Source organism: Thunnus albacares, chromosome 16 (genome assembly GCF_914725855.1).
Source record: "Thunnus albacares chromosome 16, fThuAlb1.1, whole genome shotgun sequence".
NCBI lineage: Eukaryota > Metazoa > Chordata > Actinopteri > Scombriformes > Scombridae > Thunnus > Thunnus albacares.
In genome coordinates, this window is record NC_058121.1 from 24632947 (window position 1) to 24658605 (window position 25659).

At 39.7% G+C, this 25659-nt stretch overlaps 1 protein-coding gene across 4 annotated transcripts in view; it reads left to right on the forward strand.

Moving 5' to 3' along the window:
* LOC122999343 (filamin-A-interacting protein 1) overlaps positions 1-25659 on the forward strand; it is a 48193-nt gene that overhangs the window by 19748 nt on the left and 2786 nt on the right. The window contains exons 2-7 of one of the 4 annotated variants that reach the window (XM_044376189.1): positions 5650-5907; positions 9635-9808; positions 11011-11189; positions 18954-21714; positions 21907-21971; positions 24368-24425. In XM_044376189.1, the coding sequence (XP_044232124.1) occupies positions 5656-5907; positions 9635-9808; positions 11011-11189; positions 18954-21714; positions 21907-21971; positions 24368-24425 (3489 nt within the window). In that variant the 5' untranslated portion in view covers positions 5650-5655. Of the gene's footprint in view, positions 1-5649; positions 5908-9634; positions 9809-11010; positions 11190-16581; positions 16698-18953; positions 21715-21906; positions 21972-24367; positions 24997-25659 lie in introns of those variants that run through there. The other 3 variants (XM_044376191.1, XM_044376188.1, XM_044376192.1) reach the window with 3 other exon arrangements.

Here is a 25659-nt window from a genome sequence, read left to right on the forward strand (position 1 = left end):
AAGTCAAGGGATTGCAAAAGTTATTAGGATTCATCCTCTGGGGATAATGAATATCTGTAGATACAAAAGCAAAATTCACAGCAATCAATCCACAGATCAAAGTGTTGGATTGCAAAACTGTTAGCGTGCCTATAAAATGAGCCATAATAAGCTTTTTTCTACTCAAATTGATCAGAAACCATCATATCTGGGTTCCCTGTAAGAAAGAAAAAAAAAGTTTCAACAATTTTTGAATATGTGCTATGCCAGACATTTCATCAGGACGCAGCCTGCTTTGGAGACAATTCTGGGGTCGGACCTGTGACCTTCTTATTATTGGATTTGCTCTCTAACCACTTGAACCACCCTGCTGCCAACATACCTCCTTTTCCACTTATCCACCGTAGGTCTCGTGTGTCGACCATGGGCCACAGCTGTCTGAGGCTGAGAAGTAAATCAGAGGGACCAGTTTAACCTCATCACATCTCTATAAATATCTCTCCTCAGGGAGGAAGAAAGATTCAATATACCATTTATTTGGTGGGTTATATTTTTGGTTTATTTACATTTGTTCCGTAAGAGTTTGACATGTAGATAGAGGCCACAAAGCCATCATAACATGAAGGGCTCTTTCACTGTGGTGGTTGCCAGCATTATAGTGTAAACAAATATTTTAAAGCCTCAAAATACATGGAAGACTTGCAGTTAGCCATTATATACTTAGAGCTCTCATGTCATAAGCTTAGATAGAAAACTGTACTTTATAATTATGGGTCAATTTCTATATATAGAATACATGGCCAAAAGTATGAGGACACCTGAGCATAATATGAAGCTTCAAATGAGTCAAATCAAGTGCATATCTTTCAACATTACAGTCTTTTTATTGCCAAAGTCCCTCTTTTTGTTATTATACTTCCACCGCAGTATGAACAGGAGGAATGATTACAGCGAGAAAAACCTCTTTCAGTGCTCATATGGACACCTGACTGTTGTTTTAAGACAAACTTGAAAAATTGTGAACCTGTCCTTTAACAGATGTTGGGCGATAACGCTAGTTCATCGCAAAGTTGTCGTTGAGGTCACAGCTCTGTGCAGACCAGTTAAGTTCTTCCAAACTTAAAGCAAACTGGGAAAACAATTTCTTCTTCTTCTTCTTCTTCTTCTTCTTCTTCTTCTTTGCACCTGGCTTTGCCATGTTGAAGAAGAAAAAAGCCGTCCATGAATTGTTGCCACAAAATGTGAAGCACACTATTGTCTAAAATACAGCGTTAAAGGGGGATTGACTGACTCAAGTGATGTCACTTGAGTCAGCGTCGGTTGGGGCGGAAGACTAAGTTTGATAAGTAAAAAAAACTGGGGGTGTGGAGTTAGAAAGAAGTGAGGTCACCAGATCTCTGTAGCTCACTGCTTATCTCTGCTGGAGGCTAGCAGCTCCAGGATAAATTAGCCACTACTAGTCGAGTTGCATTGTGGGTAATGTAGGCACTGAGATTTGACAAGGGAGAAGAATGGTTGGAATAAAAAGGACAATATCTCTGGTTCTGCTGGTTCTACTGGTTCAATTTTCATCCTTTTTGTTACTGTCTATTGTGAGATCCAGTATTTAATAGTCATTCTAATCATAGTAATAAGAATACACATAATAATGATAAAAAAAATTAAATAAAACATGACACAAAAAGATAAAACATCTTAAGTGTGTAGTGCTTAAATAAATAGAAGTGCAAAGTGACCTGAGTTAGTTAAAAAAGTGCAAATGGCTGAATAAAAATGCATTACATACTGTATGTATACTCATAGATAGATAGATAGATAGATGCATGCACACACATAAAGAGTCTGACAATGTTGGAGGAGTGCAATGTTAAATCTGTAGAGTCTCTCTTATAAGCAGCACCACACCAAAAGTACAAGATGTCTGCATACCTTTGGCCATGTAATACAAGTAGGGAAAGGTGGGAAATAATAAAAGTTACTGGTGATTTCCGTGGGTATTTCCCTTCCTGTCTTTGCACTACTGGAGTGTCATAATGATTGTAAATCTATCATCAGTACTTGACAGTTCTGCATCACTTTGTAACGCTGATACACTCTCAGGCTGTCTGTGAAATGACGCTGTGAATCACAGTTCCTCTCTGGTGAAGGTAAACTGTTTTCACCATTGACTATTTATATACAGTCAATGGTTTTCACAGATGAGTTTGCTCATCTGGGAGTAGATCCGACACCGTGCTGGCATGTGGAGCCTCAGTTTAATTGAGACCTGAAAAACCCTTTGATGTAACACTTGGCAACCTCAATGAAAACTACACAACATGTAAACAAACAGTCTCTATTTACAGGCCTTATAGTCGCTGTTTACTCAGTTTACCAGTTGCGCAATGAAGGTCCACATTTATGGATATTTATTAAAAAAGACTTGCCTCAACAAAGTGTTACATTGTCTTATATTAAGCTTGATGACAGTGTCTTTTTAGTTCATCAGTGGGAAAAAATACAAACATTTTAGTTGTTTTTGTGGTTTTTTTGACATTAAAATGACATTAAACTTTAACGGAATCAGTTGGACAAAAGTTTAATTTGTTATACAATATAATACTTTGCAAAAATACAAATTTTATGCAATGTTCAAAGAGGAGCAGCTACAATCTGTTGAAACATGGGGGATTAATGTTGTATGTCAAAGGCCAAAAGTTTGTTGTTTGGCCTCTCTTGACCCCGACTATACATGGTAGTACTCCAGAGCTGGAATGATTAATCAATTAGTCAGTTGACATCAAAATAATTGGCAACAATCTTCCCAGTTTTCCATGATAGTAAACTCAACATCTTTGTGTTTTTGACTGTTAGTCAGACAAAACAAGTATTTCAGGGAATAATGATCAACATTTTTCACTGTTTTCTGACATTTTATACACTGAACAATCGATGGATTATTAAAGAAAAGGCTTACAGTACTCCTCACAACTTTACAACAAATGAGCTCAATATAAACTAAAACTACTAAAGTCTTCAAACAAAGTTCCTCTTCAAGACCAGGAGCACAAGATGGAGGACGGAGGACGTGTCAGAGTTCAGATTTTGCCTTGCGTGCAGTCGCCCAGTTGGTAATCCAGCCTTGGTTGAGGATATCGTGACAAGACTGTAAAAACTCCAGTTCGTCAGTTGAAATGAAGACCTCATATTACGAACACAGTCTTAATTTGTATTTAAAACCAGTGGGCAGGTGTATCATTTTGCATAACGTGTATCTGAGTGTTTGTACAGTAAGGGAGTTATTATAAAACCCCTCCGGCAGCCCATCGCGGAGGGCTTGTGATGTGGACTGACTCCAGATCCTCTCAAAATTATTCTCCCTGTGAAGCCCAAAACCTCCAGCTGCTGCCTCGAGCTTGTCTTGGCTTCAGATTTCATCCTCCAAACTCTACCTTCCCTCTTCCAGTTCACCGATCCCATCATCAAAACGAAGACAGTTCTGTGGTTTGGACGTGTGGGAGATCTTGGCGGCTCCCCTGAAACAACTATTAATAACAGGCAGCAGTAACGTGGTTGCTACCACTTCGCTGCCAGGATTCTCTCAGACTGAGTCACGGACCGCTTTCATCCAGACCTCCACACTGGGAGAACTTTGGCCTCGTTTAGATCTGATAGGCCATAACCTGCTCTTTTCTCAGGACTCCCAAACATCAACCTGCCCAGCTGACGATTTCGTCATTGTGTGTTTGTTTGTGCTCAAAAAGCATCTGGAACAAATTTTTTTTTCTTTACAGCTTTCAGTTTTTATGCAGTTTTTATGCAACAAAGTCCAAGAAAATATGAGGTTTGCTCCAATTCTCTTCAACTAATTTCAATAATGATCACAAGATTAATTCATTATCAGTATGCTATCAATGCTATGTATGAAATCAAGATGGTAAAAAGGTTTAGGGCTTTAAGTAATTATTGTTTTCAACCAATCTCTTAATTATTTTCTCAATTAATTTGATTTATTATTTTTTTTTATAATATAAATGATTGGTTCTGATCTCTGTTGGTTTGTGAAACTTTATTTTTCTGACATTTTAAGACTGCCCCGGTTTAATAAAAGCCAAACACATCAATAAAATAAAAATACTGTTTATCTTATTGAAAACTATTTATTCATATCTGGGACTTCACTGAAGCTGCACTGTGATTTTTATTCCCCTCTTTTATCTGTCTTATTCTATTTTATCTTATTTTTTATATCCTATTTTATTTTACTCTTTTTAAAACTGATTTAAATGTGGCCTTTTATGTTGTCTTGTGTTTCTTTTATGTCTTTTCTTAATGCATTTCATGTCTTACGTGAAGCACTTTGAACTGCCTTGTTGTTAAAGGAGAAAAACCGAGTATTTTGATTTTGATGTTTGTCCGTCACATGACTTGTTTAATTGGTAGATTAAATCAATGCATATATCACATATCACATGATAACTATTCCCATTATTACTTTTACTTTAACATAGGACACAGTGAGCTTCTGTCTCCAAAAATTCACTCTTCTAAGAATCTGTTTGGTCAAGCACAAATCTGCTTCATGTAACACAGAGCATAAATAAATAATTTTCATGAGGTTCCCTTAAATTTTTGTTTTTAACAACTGCAAAAAAATAAAATAAAAAAGGAAAAAAATGGAAAAAAACAAAAAAATAAACCTGTAACTACTGTCTGGTGGACATCTATATATTATATACCAATTTATCTGCAATGAGCTAATATTGGCCAATATATTGGCAATACATACTGTATATTTACCAACATATTCAGAATATTTTATGTTGAAATTGCTTAATTATGATGTAAGCCCCGATAGCTTACGATCAATATACTGTCACACTGTCACAGTTGTGACAGTCGTCCAAACAGAGATTTGATGGGTTTAGTTTTTGACATGTAAAACTACAATAAAGCAGTTGTTCTCCAGTTAAAAGCCTTTACAAAACCATGCTGGTGCTTTTGTATGTTTAAGCCCATTAACTATTTTACATAACTGCCTCACAGTTTCCAAAACACACCGTTAGTTTCTGGATTTACTCGAGGCAGCTCTGGTGGCGGTTCATGTCAGGAGGTGATGAAAATCATCTTGCGGAACTTGAAACTCGCTTAAGATGCTGTTGGTAATCCATCATGGTGAACATGTCATCGCCTTGAATTTCCTGTCAAAATCATGTTATGATCACACGGTGAGGTGCTTTCGTGGTGCATTCAAGGACACACAGATTTGAGACAGGGCTGCCAAAACACTCATGCATTTATAGACTATGTTTCTGGAAAATCAAGCCAAGAAGAGAAACAATGAGCAAATGTGGACGTTGTTGAAAGGATAATGAAGAATTTGATTGTTTTTTGTATTACAATGTTACTCTGAAATCTGGGAGCACCCATAAACACACCAGCAGTGAGTCTTTCCAAAGCAAAGCCCTCTTTAAACTGAAATACTATACACCAAAACATAACTATGACAAAATAATAAGGGTGACTAAATGTTCACTAGCTTCAGGCCTTGGCAAGTTGATTTTTATAGTGTACTGAATAAACCCAATGGTGAGCAAGAGGGCTGAAAAATAATCTAAATGATTGACATATGCCCTCATTTTATAGCATCTCTGTTTCATTTTTTGGCATCCATTTCATCCTTTCTCTCAGGAAAAAATGCGATCCAGGAGCTGCACTATGGAGAGTCCAGATGACGGACACATCACGCCCGCTAAAAGTTTTATCAAGCAGGAGGAGGAGAACACAGAGCTGACAAAGAAGAAAATGAAAGTCCAGCGAGAGGAAAAGGACGGGAGGACAGGAGTGTCGGGGACACAGAGGAAACCTCAGAAACCCGCAGAGAGCAGGAAGGAGCTGTCCAAGAAGGACTTGCTTCAGCTGTTGGGAATCATGGAAGGAGAAGTTCAGGTACGAATTAGGTTCTCTGTGATTTATCAGCCTCTGAACTTTAATGACAGGTCAGAGGTTTTAGAATGAGTCCATACATCCTGTCATTAACCACACCAAACCTAACCCTAAAATTATAAGGATCACTATAAATTACTACGTTATTCTCAATGGTTTTTTTTTTTTTTTTATATAAATGATGGATAAACTACATGATTACATGTAAGAAAAAAGTTGTCACTGGTGACTCATCAACTCTGCAGCTCTGCGTAGATGTTAGCCTCTTGTTAGAAAAAGAAGAGAAAGAGAGAGAGAGAGAGAGAGAGAGAAAGCAGCGGTAGAGCGAGCTAGAAAGTGAATGAAGAGAGCGAGCTGCGATAGCAAAAACAAAGCAGTGAGTCGGATAAATAAAATGTTATTTTCTAATTGTTTCATGGCGGGTAATGTTTTAAAGCACAAATAAACACACCCACACCTCTACACTACCCTAAAGGACGGTGCCGCATTATTGGATTTGGTGTGAATGCAGCCTTACATGTAACCTAGCTGTATGAACGGTACTAAAACAAAGTTTACTTTGCTTCACCATTGTCATATTAGTAATTTACATCGCCACAAACAGATGTGCAGCTGTGTTTTCACTGGCTTCCAAAACAAATGCACACACTAGCCAAGATCAAGATCTTTTCAACACAAGGCGGTGGTGCTTCATTCCAGGAAACACTACCGGTTTTGTCCACAGGGGTCGCCATAATCAACACAACATGAAAGTTCCTTGTAGTGGCTTTAAGGTGCTGGTGATTTTCTTGGGTATTTCCATTCCCATCTTTGAAGTGGTGGAGAGTCATAGTGATGGTAAATCTGTCATCAGTACTTGACTGTTCAGCATCACTTTGTAACGCTGATAATGATGCTGTGAATCACAGTTCCTCTCCGGTGGAGGTAAACTGTTTTCACAGATGAGTTTGCTCATCTGGGAGTAGATATGACACTGTGGAGCCTCAGTTCAATCAAAACCTGAAAAACCCTTAGATGTAACACTTGGCAACCCTGATGAAAACTACACAACATGTAAACAAACAGTCTCTGTTTACAGACCTTATAATCATTGTTTACTCAGTTTATCAGTTGCACAATGAAGGTCCACCTTTATGGATATTTATTAAAAAAGACTCGCCTCAACAAAATGTTGCATTTCAGGAACTTTTGTCTTATTTCAAGCTTGATATTAGTGCCATTTTTAGTTTATTAGTGTTTTTCTTTTTACTTTGTTTTTTGACATAATGATATTTTTAAAATCTTGAAATAAACATAACATCGAACTTTAATGGAATCCATTGGAACTAAAACTAAAACTTTGATGAGTATTTTAAAACATGAGTAGGAGGGTTAACTCTCCAATGGCCATAAAAAAACTGTTTGTTGAAATCAGTTTACATGCTGGGAAGTAATTTTTATTAAAACCAGACCATTTCAGAGGTTGGTGAAGTAATTGTTGAGTCACTGGACTTGATCAATAAACTGTCCATAAACAACTTTTTGCCCTTTTTATGCCCAGCTTGCTCAGTTATAGTTTAGTCATCTGAGAGCTGGAGAATCGAGGAGATTTGTTATTGATTAAAATGACTAAAGAGAACTCATTGGACAGTTTGGTCGCCATGCCAACTGAGGATGAAGAAAGACTGGAAATGGGAGATTTACTCTATCTTAATCATATGCTTTGTTTTCCCCTAAATGGTGATGTCAGCGCGGGCAGATTATAAAACTATAAATACGATGGAGTTTGTCATCACTGCTGAGACATATTGACATTTCACAGTGTTAGCTTTGCGTTCCAGTCTGATAATGATTTTCTACTGTAAGCAGATTTATAAACTCGTCTCCAGAGAGGCAGGATGCTGCTGCCTCACCCTCTATTTCCATCCTGCTCATCTGTTTGGGTGTGTTGAATATTTTCCTTTAGTGATGGGACAGAGGAATACCCCAACACACAGCCATATCTCACACAGGAAGAGCTGCTTTTGTTCCGCTTTGGGTTCAATGAGGGCTTTCAAGTGCATCAAAATGTGCATAAGAGCATCCTCATGATGTCAAAATGGTAAAAAGGTGTTTAAGGAAATACTATTATTCAGCAAAACCAAACAATATTTAACAGAAAAGTAACTTTTGCTTGAGCATGAGGCAGTCAAGTATGAAAATCCTACAATATATGACATTTTACTCTCGAAGTAACCTATTCTATGACTTTTTACTCAAAATATTACAACTTCATTCTTTAAAAATATACAAACTTTTTCTAACAGTGACGCTAATACTCTCTTGTAAGCATGAGATGTTCATATTCTATATTTTTCTTATTGTCGACGAATCCCACGGAAAGGACAAAATAAACAATGAACTGATCTACTAACAAGTATCATCTGTGCTAGATCTTATTCCTCTGTGCCGTAGACCTCCGTTGTTGTCCAAAAACTATTAAAAACACATCACCGCTGCACTGGGTGACATGTTCTTTCAACACCATGAACACACACACACACACACTGTAGTTTATTTAGACTCACACACACCATCCTGTTTCCAGAAATACTCACTAAAGCGCCAAATGTGGATTCATCCACCGCTGAAAATAGTCCCCAATAAATACGCTATTTACTCCTGTTTGAGTAACGTTTGCTAAAACCTAAAGTGACCAGCTGTTTTATAAAATGATTGAGTGTTTTTTTAAAGAACAAAATCATATATTTGTGAGGCATATTAAGGATTTTCATCTTCAGCAGGAACCAAATATCATCACACTGTATCAGCAGCAGGTCCTCATGCAGTGATTTCTTAAAGAGACCAATGTAACAGGCATTTCTAAGTCTTTTTATTCTGATGCATCTACATATTGGGACTAATTGGACACTTTTTGGTGAATGTATTTCCTTAAGTGAGACAAGACACCTCAAAAGGCATTATGAAAAGAATATACCATCATTTCCTTGGCCTGCATGGTTAAAACAGACCATCAAATCTTCACACGCCTTTTGTTTCCTTTCTCTGCAGGAATTTGTGTCAAGTGTTTTGTTGTGTGAGATGAGATGTTGAGCAGAGTAGAATGAAGGAAACAGCTCCTTCTGCTGGTGAAAGCCTGGAAAAAAAGTTTAGTATGTGTTTTGTTGTATGTCTCATATCTGTGCATGTGTGAAAGAAACGGATAATGTAATGTTTTAGATCTACATGACCGATATTTTAACTGATACATTTTAATAATTTGATTGTGTTAATGCTTTTCTTAAATAAATAAATCAAAGGAAAGTGTTTGTCTTAGATACAATTCTTTAATAAACTTTAATTGGAGAGCTCATCTTGATTTTTCTTGAACCGTTTATTTGATGTGAATCATCAGTTTTTATTCATTTAATTTTATTTTACCGGATTTTGCTTTTTATTTGTGATCTGGTCTTGTTGAATTTTTTAAATCTATTACGTTTAACCACTTTTTCATTGTTAGTTATTAATTTGCTGTTATTATTATTATAAGAATTTAGTATGTCAGCATAATTAGACAGCCTCATTATCAATTTTGAAGGAAAACAACCATCAATATAATCAAAAATGTTTTGTTCTTAAGACCAAACTCAATTCTAGACACACATAATTTAAAAGGTTTCACCCTTGAGTACCACCCATAGCAACAATATGTTTGTCTATGTTTCAGTCAGTGTGTATACAAGGCTTTAAAGTTTCTATCCGGTCTCCTCAGGCCAGAGAGGACGTCATCGGGATGCTGAAGTCAGAGAAAACCAGACCAGGGACGCTAGAGGCTCATTACGGCTCAGCTGTCCCCACAAAACCCCTGCAGGCCCTGCAGAGAGACAGTCTGCTCACCAACAGCAACAACAGCACCGAAAACGTTTACGAGAGGCCCATGGCCGAGGTGAGGAAAGAGACATACTGCAATGATTAGTCCATTAATCGATTAGTCAGAAAATTAATCGGCAACTATTTTTATGATCAAATAATCGGTTTAGTCATTTTTTTTAAGCAACTATGCCAAAAAAAGCTGCTTTTAGCTTCTCAAATGTGAGTATTTAATTCGTTTCTTTGTCATACATGATTGTAAGTGAAAATTGTGGTAAATCTTTTAAAAAATAGTTGCAGGAAAAAAATGTTTCTTGGCTTCTACACAGTATGTGCCAAAATGTTAAGTTGCCACATGGTTGTTACTGAGTTCATGAGGTGACGTCCACCGATACTTTCACCCCACAAAGGAAAGCTAATTTTTTATAGTTACAGTTGTTGATTGATTACATTTTCTTCTGCTGTTTAGTAATATTTTCTGCTATTTCTGTGTAAAAATCCCTATAATTAATGCCAGAATACACAAGTTCCTTCCAGTAAACTTTCATGGAAATAATTTGGACTTTATGGACCCATAAAATAAAGTATTATCGTTTTATTTCTCAACATGAAGGTCTCATTGTTTCAAATCTCTCCCGCACCGTCAGGAATAAACTTCAGTTGGATGAATACTGAATCCTGGTGGGAAAAATATAACAGATAACTGTAAAAAAATAAATAAGTAAAAACTCCACCGGGGTTGTTAAAACTCCTGAATTCCCAGAAGAAAGATGTACTGTGCTGAAAACATGACCTCAGTGTCCTTCACTGGAAATTCCTACAAACAGCAACATACAGGAAGTTGCTGAATTCATCATTTACCAAAATTAGTACATTTTCTTTTTATATTTCAGTGGTTAAATATACTGTATATAAAAAGAGATTTTAGAGAGCAGGTTTCTGCAACAGATGGAGGATCTATACTGTCTAAATTTTCATTTTGGTGGTGCATTTACACCAAAGTTCATGCAAGTGAAGAGTGAAAATCATGTTCTTTTGTGTGTTGATTAGCAGCGGTTTCTTCTTGAAAAGGTAATTTTCCACACTCAGCGGAATAAAAAGGGTGAACAGATCTGCAGTAGTCATGAAAAAAGTTTGAATAAAGCTTGTGTTGAAGAGAGAGAGTCTCATTGTTACACCACAAACACAATAGCCACCAAAACCGTAGCTAATGGTTACGGTGGATATTGTGTTCACAGATGTGGTGTCAGAGTGTGAGTTGTCATTGTCTCTGTTCAGCTGGACCGTCTGGAGGACAAACAGAAGGAGACGTACAGACGGATGTTGGAGCAGCTGCTGCTGGCAGAGAAATGTCACCGCCGCACCGTCATGGATCTGGACAACGAGAAACGCAAACACGTCGACTTCATGAACAAGAGCGACGACTTCACCAACCTGCTGGAGCAGGAGAGGGAGAGGTGAGGCCCGACCGTGTATGTTTGGTGTGCGTGTGTGTGTGTGTGTATACCTGTATTACCAATCTTGTGGGGAACCTGTTTACACACTCACATCGTGGGGACTCGCCTCCCTTTTGGGGACAAAACTCAAGTCCCCATAATGTAAATGTTTCAACTTCAGGGTGGCATTACGCATTTCTACATACGTTCATCTCAAGTTTAGGAAATTTGATTATGTTTAACATCCAACATCATAACAAGATAAACAGAGATAACAGAATATCACAAAAAGCATATGTCCTCTTTAAAAAAGCTTGAAAGGTCTTAGAGGGTAATTTTATGCTCTAACGCACCTGCTTATAACACTCTCTGACCTGCCAGAACATTGTGGTACTTGTTAAGAGCTCAAACTTAAAACACGGAGTGCTAAACATAAACCACCTTACTGTCTGACTATCTGAGTCCATTGTCATCCTCCAACCGCAGCGTACAAAAGAGAGGACGTGAGTAAACGGATAGAAAGACATTATACCCGCATGATGAATCCATAACACAGGTGGAATCCAGATGTCAATCTGAGTGACTTTTATTACCTCATCTGTCTGGTGCAGCAAGTCAGGACAGAGCTGCTGAGATCACACACAGAGTGGTAAATAATAATACTGTAGTCCTGCATGTTCAGAAAAATACACAACAGCAAAGTCCTTTACTGTGTGTGTGTATGTTTCATGAGCCTCAGATTCTTGGAATCTGTGCAAACATGCATGATGAAAGATTCACCGTTCATGAAAACATGTATGTTTTGCAGATGCTTGTTTATTTGTCTGTCAACAGCAGACATCAGATAAGACCAGGAGCAGGTTCTGGATGATAGATCTGATCTGATAGGAAGGGTGATGACTCGTACCTTATCACGCCATAGAAGACGCACAGAGCAGCTCACAGCTACCACTGACTCAAACTTTTAAAGGGCTTTAAAGCCGTTATGTGTAGACCTTTATATGTTTTTATGTATCTGTTTCAATTCAGCAAAAATGCTGAGTGTGCTTGTTTCAAATTATATTTCATATTGTTCTGATAGAGATTAGTTTTGGTTGAGTTTGTATACAAAGGAGACAATCTTGGTGAAAATTCATGCCGTTTTGCAAAAGGCAAACGTGCTCTGCTACAGAAATGTTTTTAATATCACAACTTGGGGTTGCTAAACTCTGAAATGAACATTTCCATGTGTATATTTATATTCTTGGGCTCTACTGGAATATCTTTGCATGATTTACAGTTAAAAACTCCTTATTTATCTTATACTGGCCCTTTATGCAGCCCCTCAGTTCAGCCTCTGTCTCTTTAAGACAAGAGCCCACTCTGTCCTGATTGGTCAGCTTCAGGAAGCTTCCTCCAGCTCTGGAGGCTACTTTAACAAACTATAGTAATTGGATTTCACTTCTTTTTCTCCTCTTTTTCTTTGCTCCAAATATGAACTTCTCAAATACATCTGTACATGTTGGATCTGAATCTGATCCGAAATATAACAGTGGACAATGTGAATGACCTCAGTAACCAAGGCTACTGAATGAATGGCTGTTTGTGGGCAAACACTAATAATCTGATGTCAGTTCAAGGAGGAAGTAGAGGTAACTTTTCGGTTCAGAGCAGGTTGAGGCCCTGGCTTTTGACTTGCAGGGATTTTACATCCATTAATCTCACGTTGTGGAACTTTGACCAGGTTTAACATCCGACATCAGAACAGGATATAAACAGATAATCACAAAAAGCAGAATATGTCCTCTTTAAGTCTGCAGAAACCTTTTTTTTCACCTCACCCAACATTTTTAACTATCCTTCCCTCACCAAGATGATGAAATAAAAACTTACTTCGACAAGAGACACATTGGTGATGTTTTTTTACTTTATCAAAAGTATTTTTAAACAGTTTTTTTTGGATGAACTGGTTGGTTCCACACTTCCCATAAAGCTCACTAAGCTTTTCAATAGAAAGATCTCACTCATAATCATAATCATAGTTGTCATAATCTATATGTTAGACATGTTTAAGGGCTATGAGCCACTCAGGTCATTTAGCACTAGTACTCTTCTTCTTGTACTTGGCCAATTCAAAATCTCTGTGCTCACCTCTTTCAAAAACAGCCTTAAAACATTTGATTTTTCCGCTACCTTTCAAGTCAAGTCTATTTTATTTGTATAACACCAATAACCCAAATCACAAATTTGCCTCAAGAGGCTTTACAACCTGTACAATACACCCTCTGTCCTTACACCCTCAAATCAGATAAGAATAAACCCACAAATCTCCTTTACTGGGGGAAAAAATGAAGAAACTTCAGGAGGAGCAACAGAGGAGGAATCCTTCTTCCAGGACAGACAGATAATAGATGTGTGTACAGAATAAACAGAATAAGAAATCAGGCTGACAAAATTTACCTTCTCTCTTTCTTTCCCTACTTTTATTTTTATGTAAAGCACACTGAGTTTTCCTCTGTGTATGAAATGCATTATATAAATAAGGCTTGTCTTGCCTTGCAAAATACTTGGAAGAGGGATTTTTTTTGTGTGTGTGTGTGTGCCTAAGCTCTGTTTGATAACACATTCCTGTTGGCTGCCGTCAGCGTGCAGATTCACTGCAAGTGATATCATGAGCGGGTCGATCCTGAACACAGGGGAGGTGATGTCATTCGTAACAGAGATCCTCCTGGACGATAAGAGGCTCTGTCTGCACAACAACTATCACGGGCAAATGCAACCACACAAGAACTTTTTTTTTTTTTTTTTAACTGTCAGAGATGTGCAGCTAATTTTACTCAAGTAATACTTAAAGTTATGTATAGAAACCTGTCTTTGCTCTTTTAAAATCATCTACGTTTGATAGTTTAGAGGACATTGTTTTAATCTTACATACTCAAGTGAATTAGAGTAAAGGCCATAAATGCAAGTTTTATGTCACATTCAGTCAAAACAAGCAAATCACATTCACATTGCAGCTAATTTCAGATGCTTTCAGCTCATCAGTGTGGTGTACATTAATTTCAGTACATTAAGAAAAGCTTTTTTATATTTTTTTTGTTCTCTTGGAAGCTGCCCCTCGAGAAACTGCTGCCGGCTATGTCAACAAACCATGAAACAAACTACAGTAGCAGGATTTCACTACTTCTTCTGGTTCTTTACTGAAAAGGTCAACTTCTCAAATACATCTGTACATGTTTGAGCCAAAATACAATCCGAAATATGAGAGTGGACAACCTTAGCAACAACCATAGCAACCAAGGCTGCAGAACAGATGGCCATATAAGGTCATGTGCGACAAGCGGACATCAGCTTGTCACCAAGGTAGAAATAAATGTCACAAACGAAGCGTTCAGAGCAGATAAAGCCCTGGACTTTGACTTGCAGGCAGCATTTCTACATACGTTAAAGTTTTGGGACTTTGACCACAGATATCTGACATCATAACAGTATATAAATAACAGAAAATCACAAAAAGCAGAATATGCCTGCTTAAAAGGATGGTTACTTCTAACCCTGTGGCTGCTAGGCTCCGGGATCAGGGCCTCCCAGTCTGGTAGGGACAAATGTGGTTCCCGAGGTTGGGATTTCAACCAGTAAACCATGTCTGTCTTCAGAAAAATGTAGGTTTGATTCTCTGTAATTTTACAGTGGTGGACAATTCTGATTCAAGTTCGGTTGCAGCCTTAACAAAATCCCATTTTTACTCCCTAGACAGTCAACAACAAATGTGCCTCCTCGGTGTCAAAGCGTTGTTGTTGACTCGTCTGTTCAGAATGTTAATAAGGACGGTAATTATTGTGACTGTAATTAGCTTGAGATCAGCATCTCCTGGTGTGATGTGTTTGCTGTGGGTTTTTATGAGCATTTAGGTCTCTCTTTTCTCTCACTAAGAGGCTTCTGTCAGCAGGGAGGCTATGAATAGACCCGAACACAGAGAGGCTTTCTGCAGAGCCATCATCTGCCAACTGGGTTATAATGACAGATAGTCTGAGTCCTGAGAGCAAGACGAGCAATCTGAGTCTTATGTTTGAGGGATAAGTTCATCTAGAAGCAGTGGTGGAAGAAGTATTCAGATGCTTTAAGTAAAAGTACCAATATAGCAACATAAAAATACTCCATTACGAGTAAAAGTCCTGCATGAAAAGTCCTTCTACAGTAAAAGTACATAAGTATTATGAGCTGGATGTAGTTAAAGTATTGCAGTAAAAGTAGTGGTTTAGTACCATCTTTTATTTGACAAAGTGTTGAGTTTTTAAATCATTTATTTGTTTGTTTTCCACACTGTGGCTATTTGTCAGTCATTTTATGCAGTATTATATCTCGACCAGTGGAGGAGCAGTGAGGAGATGGGTGAAGTGAATAAGGGCATAACAGCAATACGTTGTTGTTCTTTACTGTTGAAACTCAAGAAAAAGACAAATTATAAAACATTAATAACCAGGCAGCCTGTCTGAAGGTGAAGTTTGCTCCGTATGACGCTTTATCATTTATACAACAAATTACATCTGCATGTTGTCATTTTCTTTATCCCAATTTCCTCAAAACCACAAGCTTTATCACTGGAATCTAAATGGAGCATTTCTTAGAGGCTTTTATCCACAGCAACTTGCAGAGCCACATCTCAGAAATTACAGGGAGCCAAGAAAAGTGCAAGTATCAAATCCACAAAACACAAGCAATAAATGTACAAAGTGCTCTTGCGTCCTGGTGATATTTATGTCAAACATGTATTTGGAATAATGAAGAGCAGTGATAGAAAGCCTCTGCATCTGTAAGCTCTTTGCACCGCTCATATTTGGCTCATTTAGGAGCCTCTGCGATGCAAACCGCAGCCCTCCTCGCTGTCTGAAGCTATGATCTCACACACATACAATTCAGCTGCTATGGAGAATTTATATCCTTGTCCTTTCCCTTTGCACGATACAGGGGGATTATAATGAGAAAGGCCGTGCAAGTCTGGCATTGTCCTCTCCATAACAAAAACTCTCGCCTTGCATTGTTGCCTCGTTTCCATGGAAACACTGCTGGCTGCAAGACGTGAGAGTGGTCACTTGGATCAAGATGGATTTTAGGCAAAGGATGAGAAACAGAGCAAAAAAATTAATGTTTGAACTTCATGTGTTATGTCATACCTGCTGCCCAGTCATCCCTCCTTCCCTGAGGGGAAAAAACCAGGGAGGAAGAGCCCCCCCTCACCCCCCCCCACTTGAACCCCTCCTCCTCAGTGTCCAAACAAGGGCAGTGCCTCTCTGCGCCATATATGGAGGGCTGGATGACATCACCAGCCAGCAGAGCAGTGCTGTTTAGCACAACATCCACCTTTCATTGTCCACTGATGACATGTTTGGAATGTGATGGCTAATTCCCCGCGGAGCCGGGGCCCCTCCTTCCTTCCCTTTCTGACCCTTTGAGTCTCAGCAGCAGCAGCAGCAGCAGTTTGGCTCCTGCTCAGCCGAAAAAAAAACTCTCTCAGATATGGATCAACCTGCCCGGCATCCCAACTTGTTGGTAAGTTGAGCAGAGTTTCAAGGGGAGAAGTTTTTGGACACAGGAGGAGCAGACTGTAAAGGTTGACCACTGTAGAGTTTTGATTAAAACTTACAGAACATTTGTTGCAGTGCTGGTTGTGTATTTTGGAGTCTGATGTGACTGTGCTTGCCACATATTAAAGGGAAACTGCTGCAGATTTCTCTCAGACACAGACTCCCGCAGAGATTAGTTAAACATCTACCAACAGGAGCATTAACTCAGACAGGCTGAGTTCTCAGAACTTGGTTGGCAGTGCTTCTTGTTGTTTCTTTGGATGTGTTGATGCAGAAGTTTAAATCATTGACAGTGTAAATACATTATCAACATGTCTGTGAAGATTCTCAATCGTCCAGGACATCTAGAGGTACTACAGTATGTCAAGGCAACTGGATGTGCTGTTTTCGTCCAATCTGTCTTCTAAAGACGTGTTTAGACAGAATACAAGACGTTTCAAATTCGATTGTGATTGCATACAAAGTCAAGGCATGAGTGGGTGTGATTAGATGCAAATTCGCCAAGGTGCAGCGAGGTGAGGTGAAGACGTGTTGAGAAAGTTTGTGCTTTATGAAACTACTTGTAAACTTACAGACACGGGAGGCTAAAACATAAAGAACTGGAATTCCTAATGAGTTTGAGGTGTCACACAAACACACTCATATATCTTATCAATTTGTCCATCTGTCCAACCTGAGGTTTCTTCCATTTTTTCGCCATTAAAGTTGGGAGTTTTCCTTATCTGATCTTATCTAGGTCTAAGGAATAAACAGATTGTAAGGCCCCTTGAGGCAATTTTGTGATCTGTGACATTGGGCCATATGAATAAAATTTGAACTGTACTGACTGTAATCAACACTCCACACATGGTTGGTGCTTTACTTTCTCTCTAGCTTACAGCTGGTTGTTTGTGAGGTTAATAAACACAGAGATGACACAAACATTTCAACAGTGAATTTGGGTGAAAAATGCAAGGTGAAAATTAGCTTTGTTTCCTGTCTGAACACACCTGCAGATTAGAAAGTGTCAAATTTGCAAATAAAATGATAAATCAAGTTGCCTTAAAGGTGCAGTGTGTAGGATTTAGTGGCATCTAGTGGTGAGGCTGCAGACTGCAACCAACCGAATACTCCAACATTGAATTAAACCAACAGTTTAAGTATGCATACTTCACGGAGTAATTGCCTGATGTGCAGCGATGTGAAAGTAGGCAGCATTTGAACTTCTCTCGCAAGCTCTGTTTGCATTCTTCACACAGCTACTACTCGTGTGAACAACTGAGAGCAACACCACGAATGCCCTATGATGGCTGGCTTTTCAAATGTGTTTGGACAAAGCATAAACACTTTTGCCTTTAGATGTGGTCGGACAACACTTTGTACAAACTACTTTGTTTCAAGCATACCCCAGCTTTAGTACTTGTAGATGTAAAACCATTCCAGTTTTTACTCAAGTTTGCAAAAAAACAAAACAGATTTAGCACCTGTGATCAGTGCTCTTAGTAGACTCAAGATAGACTGACTAACAACCCTCGAATCAACAGTTCTTGCTAAAGAAAATGTGCTGTGTATGGTAGGTGTAACTCCTTCCGTATGATAGCTACAAGTGTTTCCCATGGGATTTTATTTTTAACAGCCTGGAAATGTCTTTGAAGCAGCGCCCTGACCATCATGGAACCCACTGAAATCCATATAAATGCAATTCTATTATGGGTATTGTCAGCTTCTAAAGGCATTGACTATTCTTGATGTGTCAGTTATTAATGCAGAAATTACTAATTCCCAAAAACTTTTAACTAAATACACTTGCGTATTAATGTATTTCCTAACTTGCAGCTGCCATTCTTCCATCTACTGCACTCTGGACAGGACAGGGTAAGCTTTATCAAAGAGAATCACATGTGTTCAGACCCAAATCTGCTTCTCTTTTTATTTCCTTTGTTCCCTCACTTATCCTGCTGCTGCCATTTATTTTCAGGGGTCTGATCTGAGAGATCTAAGAGATGCAACACAATTTAGTCATCAACTGTCATGGAAGAAACTTTGTTGTATGAGGATGTGCCAGTGCTTGATAATATTTAAGAACTATTCATGTTCTGCATCCAATTATTCATTGTTTGTTTGTTAGCATATTTCACAACATTTGGTGCAGAAATGATTCAGGATTGGTGTCATCTGGATTGAAACAAATGTGTTAGATATTAACTTTCTCTTTTTGTATCTGCCTCTATCTGTTTCTTAGACTCAAAAGACTGCTGGAGCAGGAAAAGGCCTACCAGGCTCGTAAAGACAAAGACCACAGCAAGCGGCTGGAGAAGGTCAGAGCAGAGTTGGTGAAGCTCAAGTCCTTTGCCCTGATGTTGGTGGATGAGCGGCAGCTGCACATTGAGCAGATCGACCAGCAGAGCCAGAAGATCCAAGACCTCACTCAGAAGCTGCAAGAGAAAGAGCAGCGCCTAGTGGCGGTCACCGACACCGCAAAGGAGGACAGCCAGAAGGTCCTCAAGCTGGAGGCCGAGCTGGAGCACAGAGCGGCCAAGTTCACGCAGGAGCACGAAGAGATGACCGCCAAACTGACCAACCAAGAGTCCCAAAGCCGCCAGCTCAGACTGAAGCTGGCCGGACTGTCACACAAGATTGAAGAGCTGGAAGAAAGCAACAAGGCGCTGCAGAAATCAGATGAGGACCTGCAGGAGCTGCGGGAAAAGATCAGCAAAGGGGAGTGTGGGAACTCGTCTCTCATGGCCGAGCTGGAGAATCTGAGGAAGAGAGTGCTAGAGATGGAGGGTAAAGATGTGGAGATAACTAAAACAGAGTCTCAGTGCAGGGAGCTCAGGAAGAGGCTGCAGGAGGAGGAAAACCACAGTAAGGAGCTGAGGCTGGAGGTGGAAAAACTACAGAAAAGAATGGCTGAACTGGAAAAACTGGAGGGGGCTTTCAACAGGAGCAAAATGGATTGCTCTCAGCTTCACACTAACCTGGAAAAGGAGAAACGTGTTATGAAGGATCTGGCCAGCGAGCTCGAGATGGTAAAAATTCGGTTGAAAGAACTAGAGTCCTCAGAGTCAAAGTTTGAAAAGGCAGAGATGATCCTTAAAGATGATCTTATGAAGCTGAAGTCCTTCACAGTTATACTGGTAGACGAAAGAAAAAACATGGCAGAGAGACTTAAACAGGAAGAACAGAAAAGTGATGATTTAAGTAAGATGTTCAAAGCAGAGCAAGGCAAAGTCACAGAGGTCACAGAGAAGCTGATAGAGGAGAGCAAAAAACTTCTCAAATTCAAATCTGAGATGGAGGTCAAAGTGACGACTCTTACTAAAGAGAAAGATGAGTTGAAAACTAAACTTGCAAGTGAGGAGGAAAAGTGTAGGGAGCTGAATACGAAGTTATGTGGGATGAAAATAAGAGTGGACGGACTAGAAGAGACAGAAAAGAAGCGGGCTAATAAAGACGAAAACAGAAATCAAGATGAGGACAACAAAGTAAAAGAACTCTCGCTAGAAATCGAAAGACTCAAGAGCAGGCTCAAACAACTCGAGGTGGTCGAAGGGGATTTAATGAAAACAGAGGACGAGTATGATCTACTGGAGAAGAAGTTCAGGACAGAGCAGGACAAGGCAAACAACCTTTCTAAGCTACTGGAGGAAATGAAAAGTCAGATTGCCAGGAACAAAGCAATAGAAAAAGGTGAAGTCATGAGTACGGAGGCTGAGCTGAGAATTCGCTGCAAGATGGAGGAGGCCAAAACCAGAGAGCTGCGGGTGGACGTCCAGGCCCTGAAGGAGAAAATCCATGAGCTGATGAACAAGGAGGACCGGCTCTCCCAGCTGCAGGTGGATTACTCTGTCCTCCAGAAGAGGTTCATGGAGGAGGAGGAGAAGAAGAAGAGCATGAGTCAAGAAGTGGCCAGCCTTACCAAGGAACTGGAGGCCTCCAAGCGATACAGTCGTGCCATGAGGCCGAGTATGAACGGTAGAAGGATGATGGATGTTCCTGTTACCTCCACAGCAGTACAGACAGATGTTGTTGCCAGTGAGCCCGCTGAGGATGACACGGCAGCAGGCTTTATCCGAAAATCAGTCCTCGAGGAGAACCACTTAATGAGCAATCTGAGACAGCGAGGTCTTAAAAAGCCGACAGTTCTGGAGCGATACCCTCCTGCATCGGCAGAACTCGGGGCGAGAAAATCCTGGATACCCTGGATGAAAAAGAAAGATGCTATCACGCTCACTCAGATCCCTCCTGAGAAGACATTGCTCAATCCACCAGAGATGACCATGTCTCCAAAGCCAGGTCAGCCGCTGCACATCCGCGTGACGCCTGATCACGAGAACAGCACCGCCACTTTGGAGATCACCAGCCCTCGAGCTGAGGATTTCTTCTCCAGCACCACCATCATCCCGACTCTTGGCCTTCAGAAACCTCGAATCACAATCGTCCCTAAGCCCACAACCGTGACTTCAAAAGCCAAAGCCTGCGATGTGCCGGGAGGTCTTGATCGAGCCAAATCTCCAGTGACGATAACCACCATCTCCAGAGCCAAGAGTCCGGAGAAGACTAACGGCAGCGGCTCTGACAGCCCTCAGTCGCCGGTGTCCATCATCACAGTCAGCACCACTCCTGTGGCTGAAGCATGTGCTTCACCTGAGCCTCATGAAATTACCACAGGTCGCACAGTGATCAAGATGACTCCGGAGAAGCAACTTGGGTCCCCAACTGTCAGAAAATACAACGGCAACAGCAACATCATTACGACAGAAGACAACAAGATACACATCCACCTGGGTCCGCAGTTTAAGCGGCCCTCTGAGGGATGCAGTAGTCCTTTGTTGATGCTGAGGCCTCTCAGTCTGAGCCCAGAAAGCAAAGAAATGCCGACAGGAACAGTACTCCGCTCGCCACGCCAACCCTCGTCGGGGAAGACGACTCCGAGCAAAATGACAAGCAGCATAACGATAACACCCATCACCTCGGCAGCCTCCAGGCCAACACAGTCTGTGGTGAGAGCTTTTGAGATTGTTACGCCTAATGTCCTCCATCCTTCTTTCTTTCTTTCTTCCTTCCTTTCTTTCTCTCTTTCTTCCTTCATTCCTTTCAGTTGTGACTCCACAAAACAAAGAAGCATTATAGATATTTTCTCCTTCATTTACGAACAAAAATATCTGAACAATGTCTCATGTTTTACATTGCAGTTGCTTCTGAATTGTTTCAAAATGAAATCAGGTGGTGTGTGCTCCCTAGATAGCACTCTCTCCAGGTATAAAAACTGTAAATATAAATATATAACAATAAAATCTCACAGTATGAACCACACTAACAAACTGGAATGATCTGACATGCATCAGATTCCACTCTAGAGAATACGTTCTAAGGGTTGTGTATACACGAACAACAAATTTAACAACAGTACTGACAAATTCACTCATTTTAACGGGCAAGAAGTTTGACATTTTTCACTTTGAGCACGTTAAAGTTTACAGATACACAACCTTCGAACTCCCTTAATGTGACAAAAGCTGATGTTAGTTAATATGCAAGCGGCTCGACCCAAGTTAACCCCAGCAGGCTGGTGTAAATGACCCCAATAAGCATGGATTTGGTGATTTGGTGATCAAAGGTTAAATCTGGGCAAATTTAGTTGAAAATTAGTTTTTTTGGACATATAACTGTTTTTTCAACATCATTTCAATGACTAAACTTGAGGGTCCTAAATACAAGTTGAAATATATTCATTTAAAAGTGTTTATTATCCAAAAGATGTTCAGGAAAAAAGGCAGCACCTCTGTTATTGATCATTTTAATTACAGCCAATTAATTGACAAATCTGCTGACGTGTTTGGGAATAAAACCTCCATAAGAGGACATATGAGATCAGTGAATTCTCTTTTTTAGAGGCAATCTGGTGATGAGTTTCAGCATAAAGATTTCTTCAGCATGTGTGGCAGCAGTGAGCTCTCTCTTTATGAAGGACACATCATGTGATCACCAATCAACAGAAAACAGTTACACCTGAGAATAAAGGTCCTCTAAAGTGTTGAATTGGCTTTTCAAAACTATCTAAACTGTCCTAATGAGGTCTTACTGTTATTGTATATTCAAACTGTCAATCACAGCTGTCAATCAGCACCCATACAGCAGACATTAAAACTACTGTAAGTCTTTAAATCTTATTAACGGAGCAATAGAGGGCCTTATTAGAGGGCCTGAGACCATAATGACTTTAAAAAATGACTGATTCAGTATTTCTAGAGAGAAGTTGAAGCTTTCTGAATGGGAGTCAGTTCGAGGATCTAGCGGCCATCAGTGGCATTTTAAGGTACTTCAGACTGAAGACGTGGTCGCTGCTGCTTGGGTGGAAGTAGCAGACCTCCTCTCAGGTGTACAGGTGTAGCTATTTTCTGTTGATTGTTGATCTTATGCTGAGGAAGACTTTATGCCAAAACGCGTCAGCAGATTTGTCAGCCTATTCATTGTGAGTAAATTCGTCTAAAAGACCAATACATAAGTTGACTGTTTTTGCTGATTTTTAACTATAGAGTGCTGCCTTTTTTCCTGACTTTGTTCTGGAGAATATAGACACACACACACACACACTTTGTTTAAAGGTAGGGCATCCAGCTGAATCACACCTGATTCCTCTGATGAACTCATAGCTTTTTATACTTTGCACCTACCTGACAATTCTCCAAGAAGATTACCTATCATCGTATTTTTGTTGCTCATACTTTCAACACTCGAGCCACTCTGACTTAAATGTCTGAGTTACAAGGGATAGCGATCTTTGTCCATGATCAGGGTTAATTGTAACCTTGACACCTACACATCTTTGACTTCCAAATCACCAAAACTATGGTTAAAGGGGTTTTCACCTTTTATTTTAATTATATATAAGGATAAAGCTTTCTATTTTCTATATATTTCTTATTGTCAACAAATCTCATGTACAGAGCCAAATGTACAATCAATTGATCCACTAACAGGTATTGTGTGTGTATCCAAAGCCTGATATATCTTATTCCTCTGTGCTGTAGACCTCCGTTGTTGTGCAAAAACTATTAAAAACACATCAGTGAGTCACGTCGCTGCACTGGGTGACATGTTCCTTCGTTATGAAGAGTACTTGTACTCTCATCTTTAAACTACATTGTACATTGGAAATTTCTCAAAGAACTTCAGTACAAAGTCAAGAGGTTGTGATATGTAGCACAAATAGCTGGGGAAGCTGGAAACAGAACTGCTTTCCTGCACGTGCTCAGTGGCGTCTGCTTTTACACAGATCTAATCTTTGAAAACGTGATCGCTGTTATTAGTCTTTGGAGCCGTTTCTAAACAAACTAATGTGACCAAACTTTTTATAATGAAGGAACATGTCACCGAGTGCAGCGGTGTGACTCACTGATGTGTTTTTTATAGTTTTTGGACAACAACGGAGGTCTACGGCACAGAGGAATAAGACATATCAGGCTTTGGATACACACACTTGTTAGTAGATCAATTCATTGTTGGTTTGGCTCTAAACATGAGATTTGTTGACAATAAAAAAAATATAGAAAATTGTCTACGTGGTTACACAAAAAAAACAGTGATGTATGTGTTTCGATGATCCAAATCCTCTCCTGTTTCCCTATGCTGTTTTGTCGTTTTTGTTTACAGCCCAGTGCGGATGTGCAGTCAGCTCGGAGCGCAGCCACACGGATCCCTGTGTCAAAAGGTATGAAACCGAGCAGCAAGGCGGTTCTGGGTGTCTCCACGGTGACGAGGTTAGATTCGCGGGCCGAGGGCCAGTCGATGAAAATCGAGCTGAGGAAGTCGATGGTGTGCGCCTCCGCCTCTGTGGTGGGAGGCAAGAGCTGAGAGCTGAACAAGCTGCCATGGCAACGACTCACTATTGAGTTTCCGCTGCCAAATATGAGTTAAATCACCACCACATCAGAGCACACACACAACTGGGACAATACTTTATTTCATTCTGACCTTCCGTTTGCAAATTTACATGCTTTCAGGAAATATTTTATGTGATTTGAAGGCCAGGCTGTTACATTTTCCATGAAGCGTCTCCTTGCATGTGACAGCACTGCTTATTCTGAGTGTGTTTGATTAACTCCATCTAGGTGATCATTTGCTCCAGACTTTTTTTTTTTTTTTAAATCTCGTCCTTCACATTTTTTCATAGCTTGTGTTTATTTCACCATTGCTTATGGAGGTTTCCAGTCACTGTGAATTGTTTGTGGAGTATGAAATTGTCATCATTTGTGACTAAATAAAAGCTATTTATCTCTGAACCAAGTATTGCATCGCTTTGTAGATTTTCATTTGTGTTTGTCTGTGTGTGAGCTTAAAAAAAGCGGGTGAGTATCAACTGGGAAACCTCCATAATATTAACCCATGCTGCTTCTGACAACTGAACAGCTATGAAAACTTAATGTGAAGATGTTCATACGTCTCATGTGGTGTTTCGGTGGCCATGAAAACATTGTGAAAACAGTATCACATTCCAGTTAGAACAAGGTGGATGAAAGTCACAAAGCGAACAAACAGACAGTATTTGTGTTTAGTATTGAGCTGCTGCACCAAAATTCATAAATCTTGTTGACTTAATAGACTTTGGGGAATGATTAAAGTTTAATTTACTGATGTGAATGGGATCATTTAAACGGAAAATATTATTTAATGCCTTCAGGTCCTGCAGATAACCCCTTTTGCCAGAAAATATTCCCATAGATATGCTTTGTTTTTACTTCTTGGATATTGTTGCACAACCCTCAAAATTTCCATGTGTGCACTATATGGCCAAAAGTATGTGGACACCACAACATTACTCACAATATACTGTATAATTTTTGAGGTCTGGCATTGACTTGCTCTTATAAGAGCCTCCGCTCTCCTGGGAAGGCTTTCTAATACTTTTTGGCACTCGGCTGTAGGGATTTGCTCACATTCAGCCA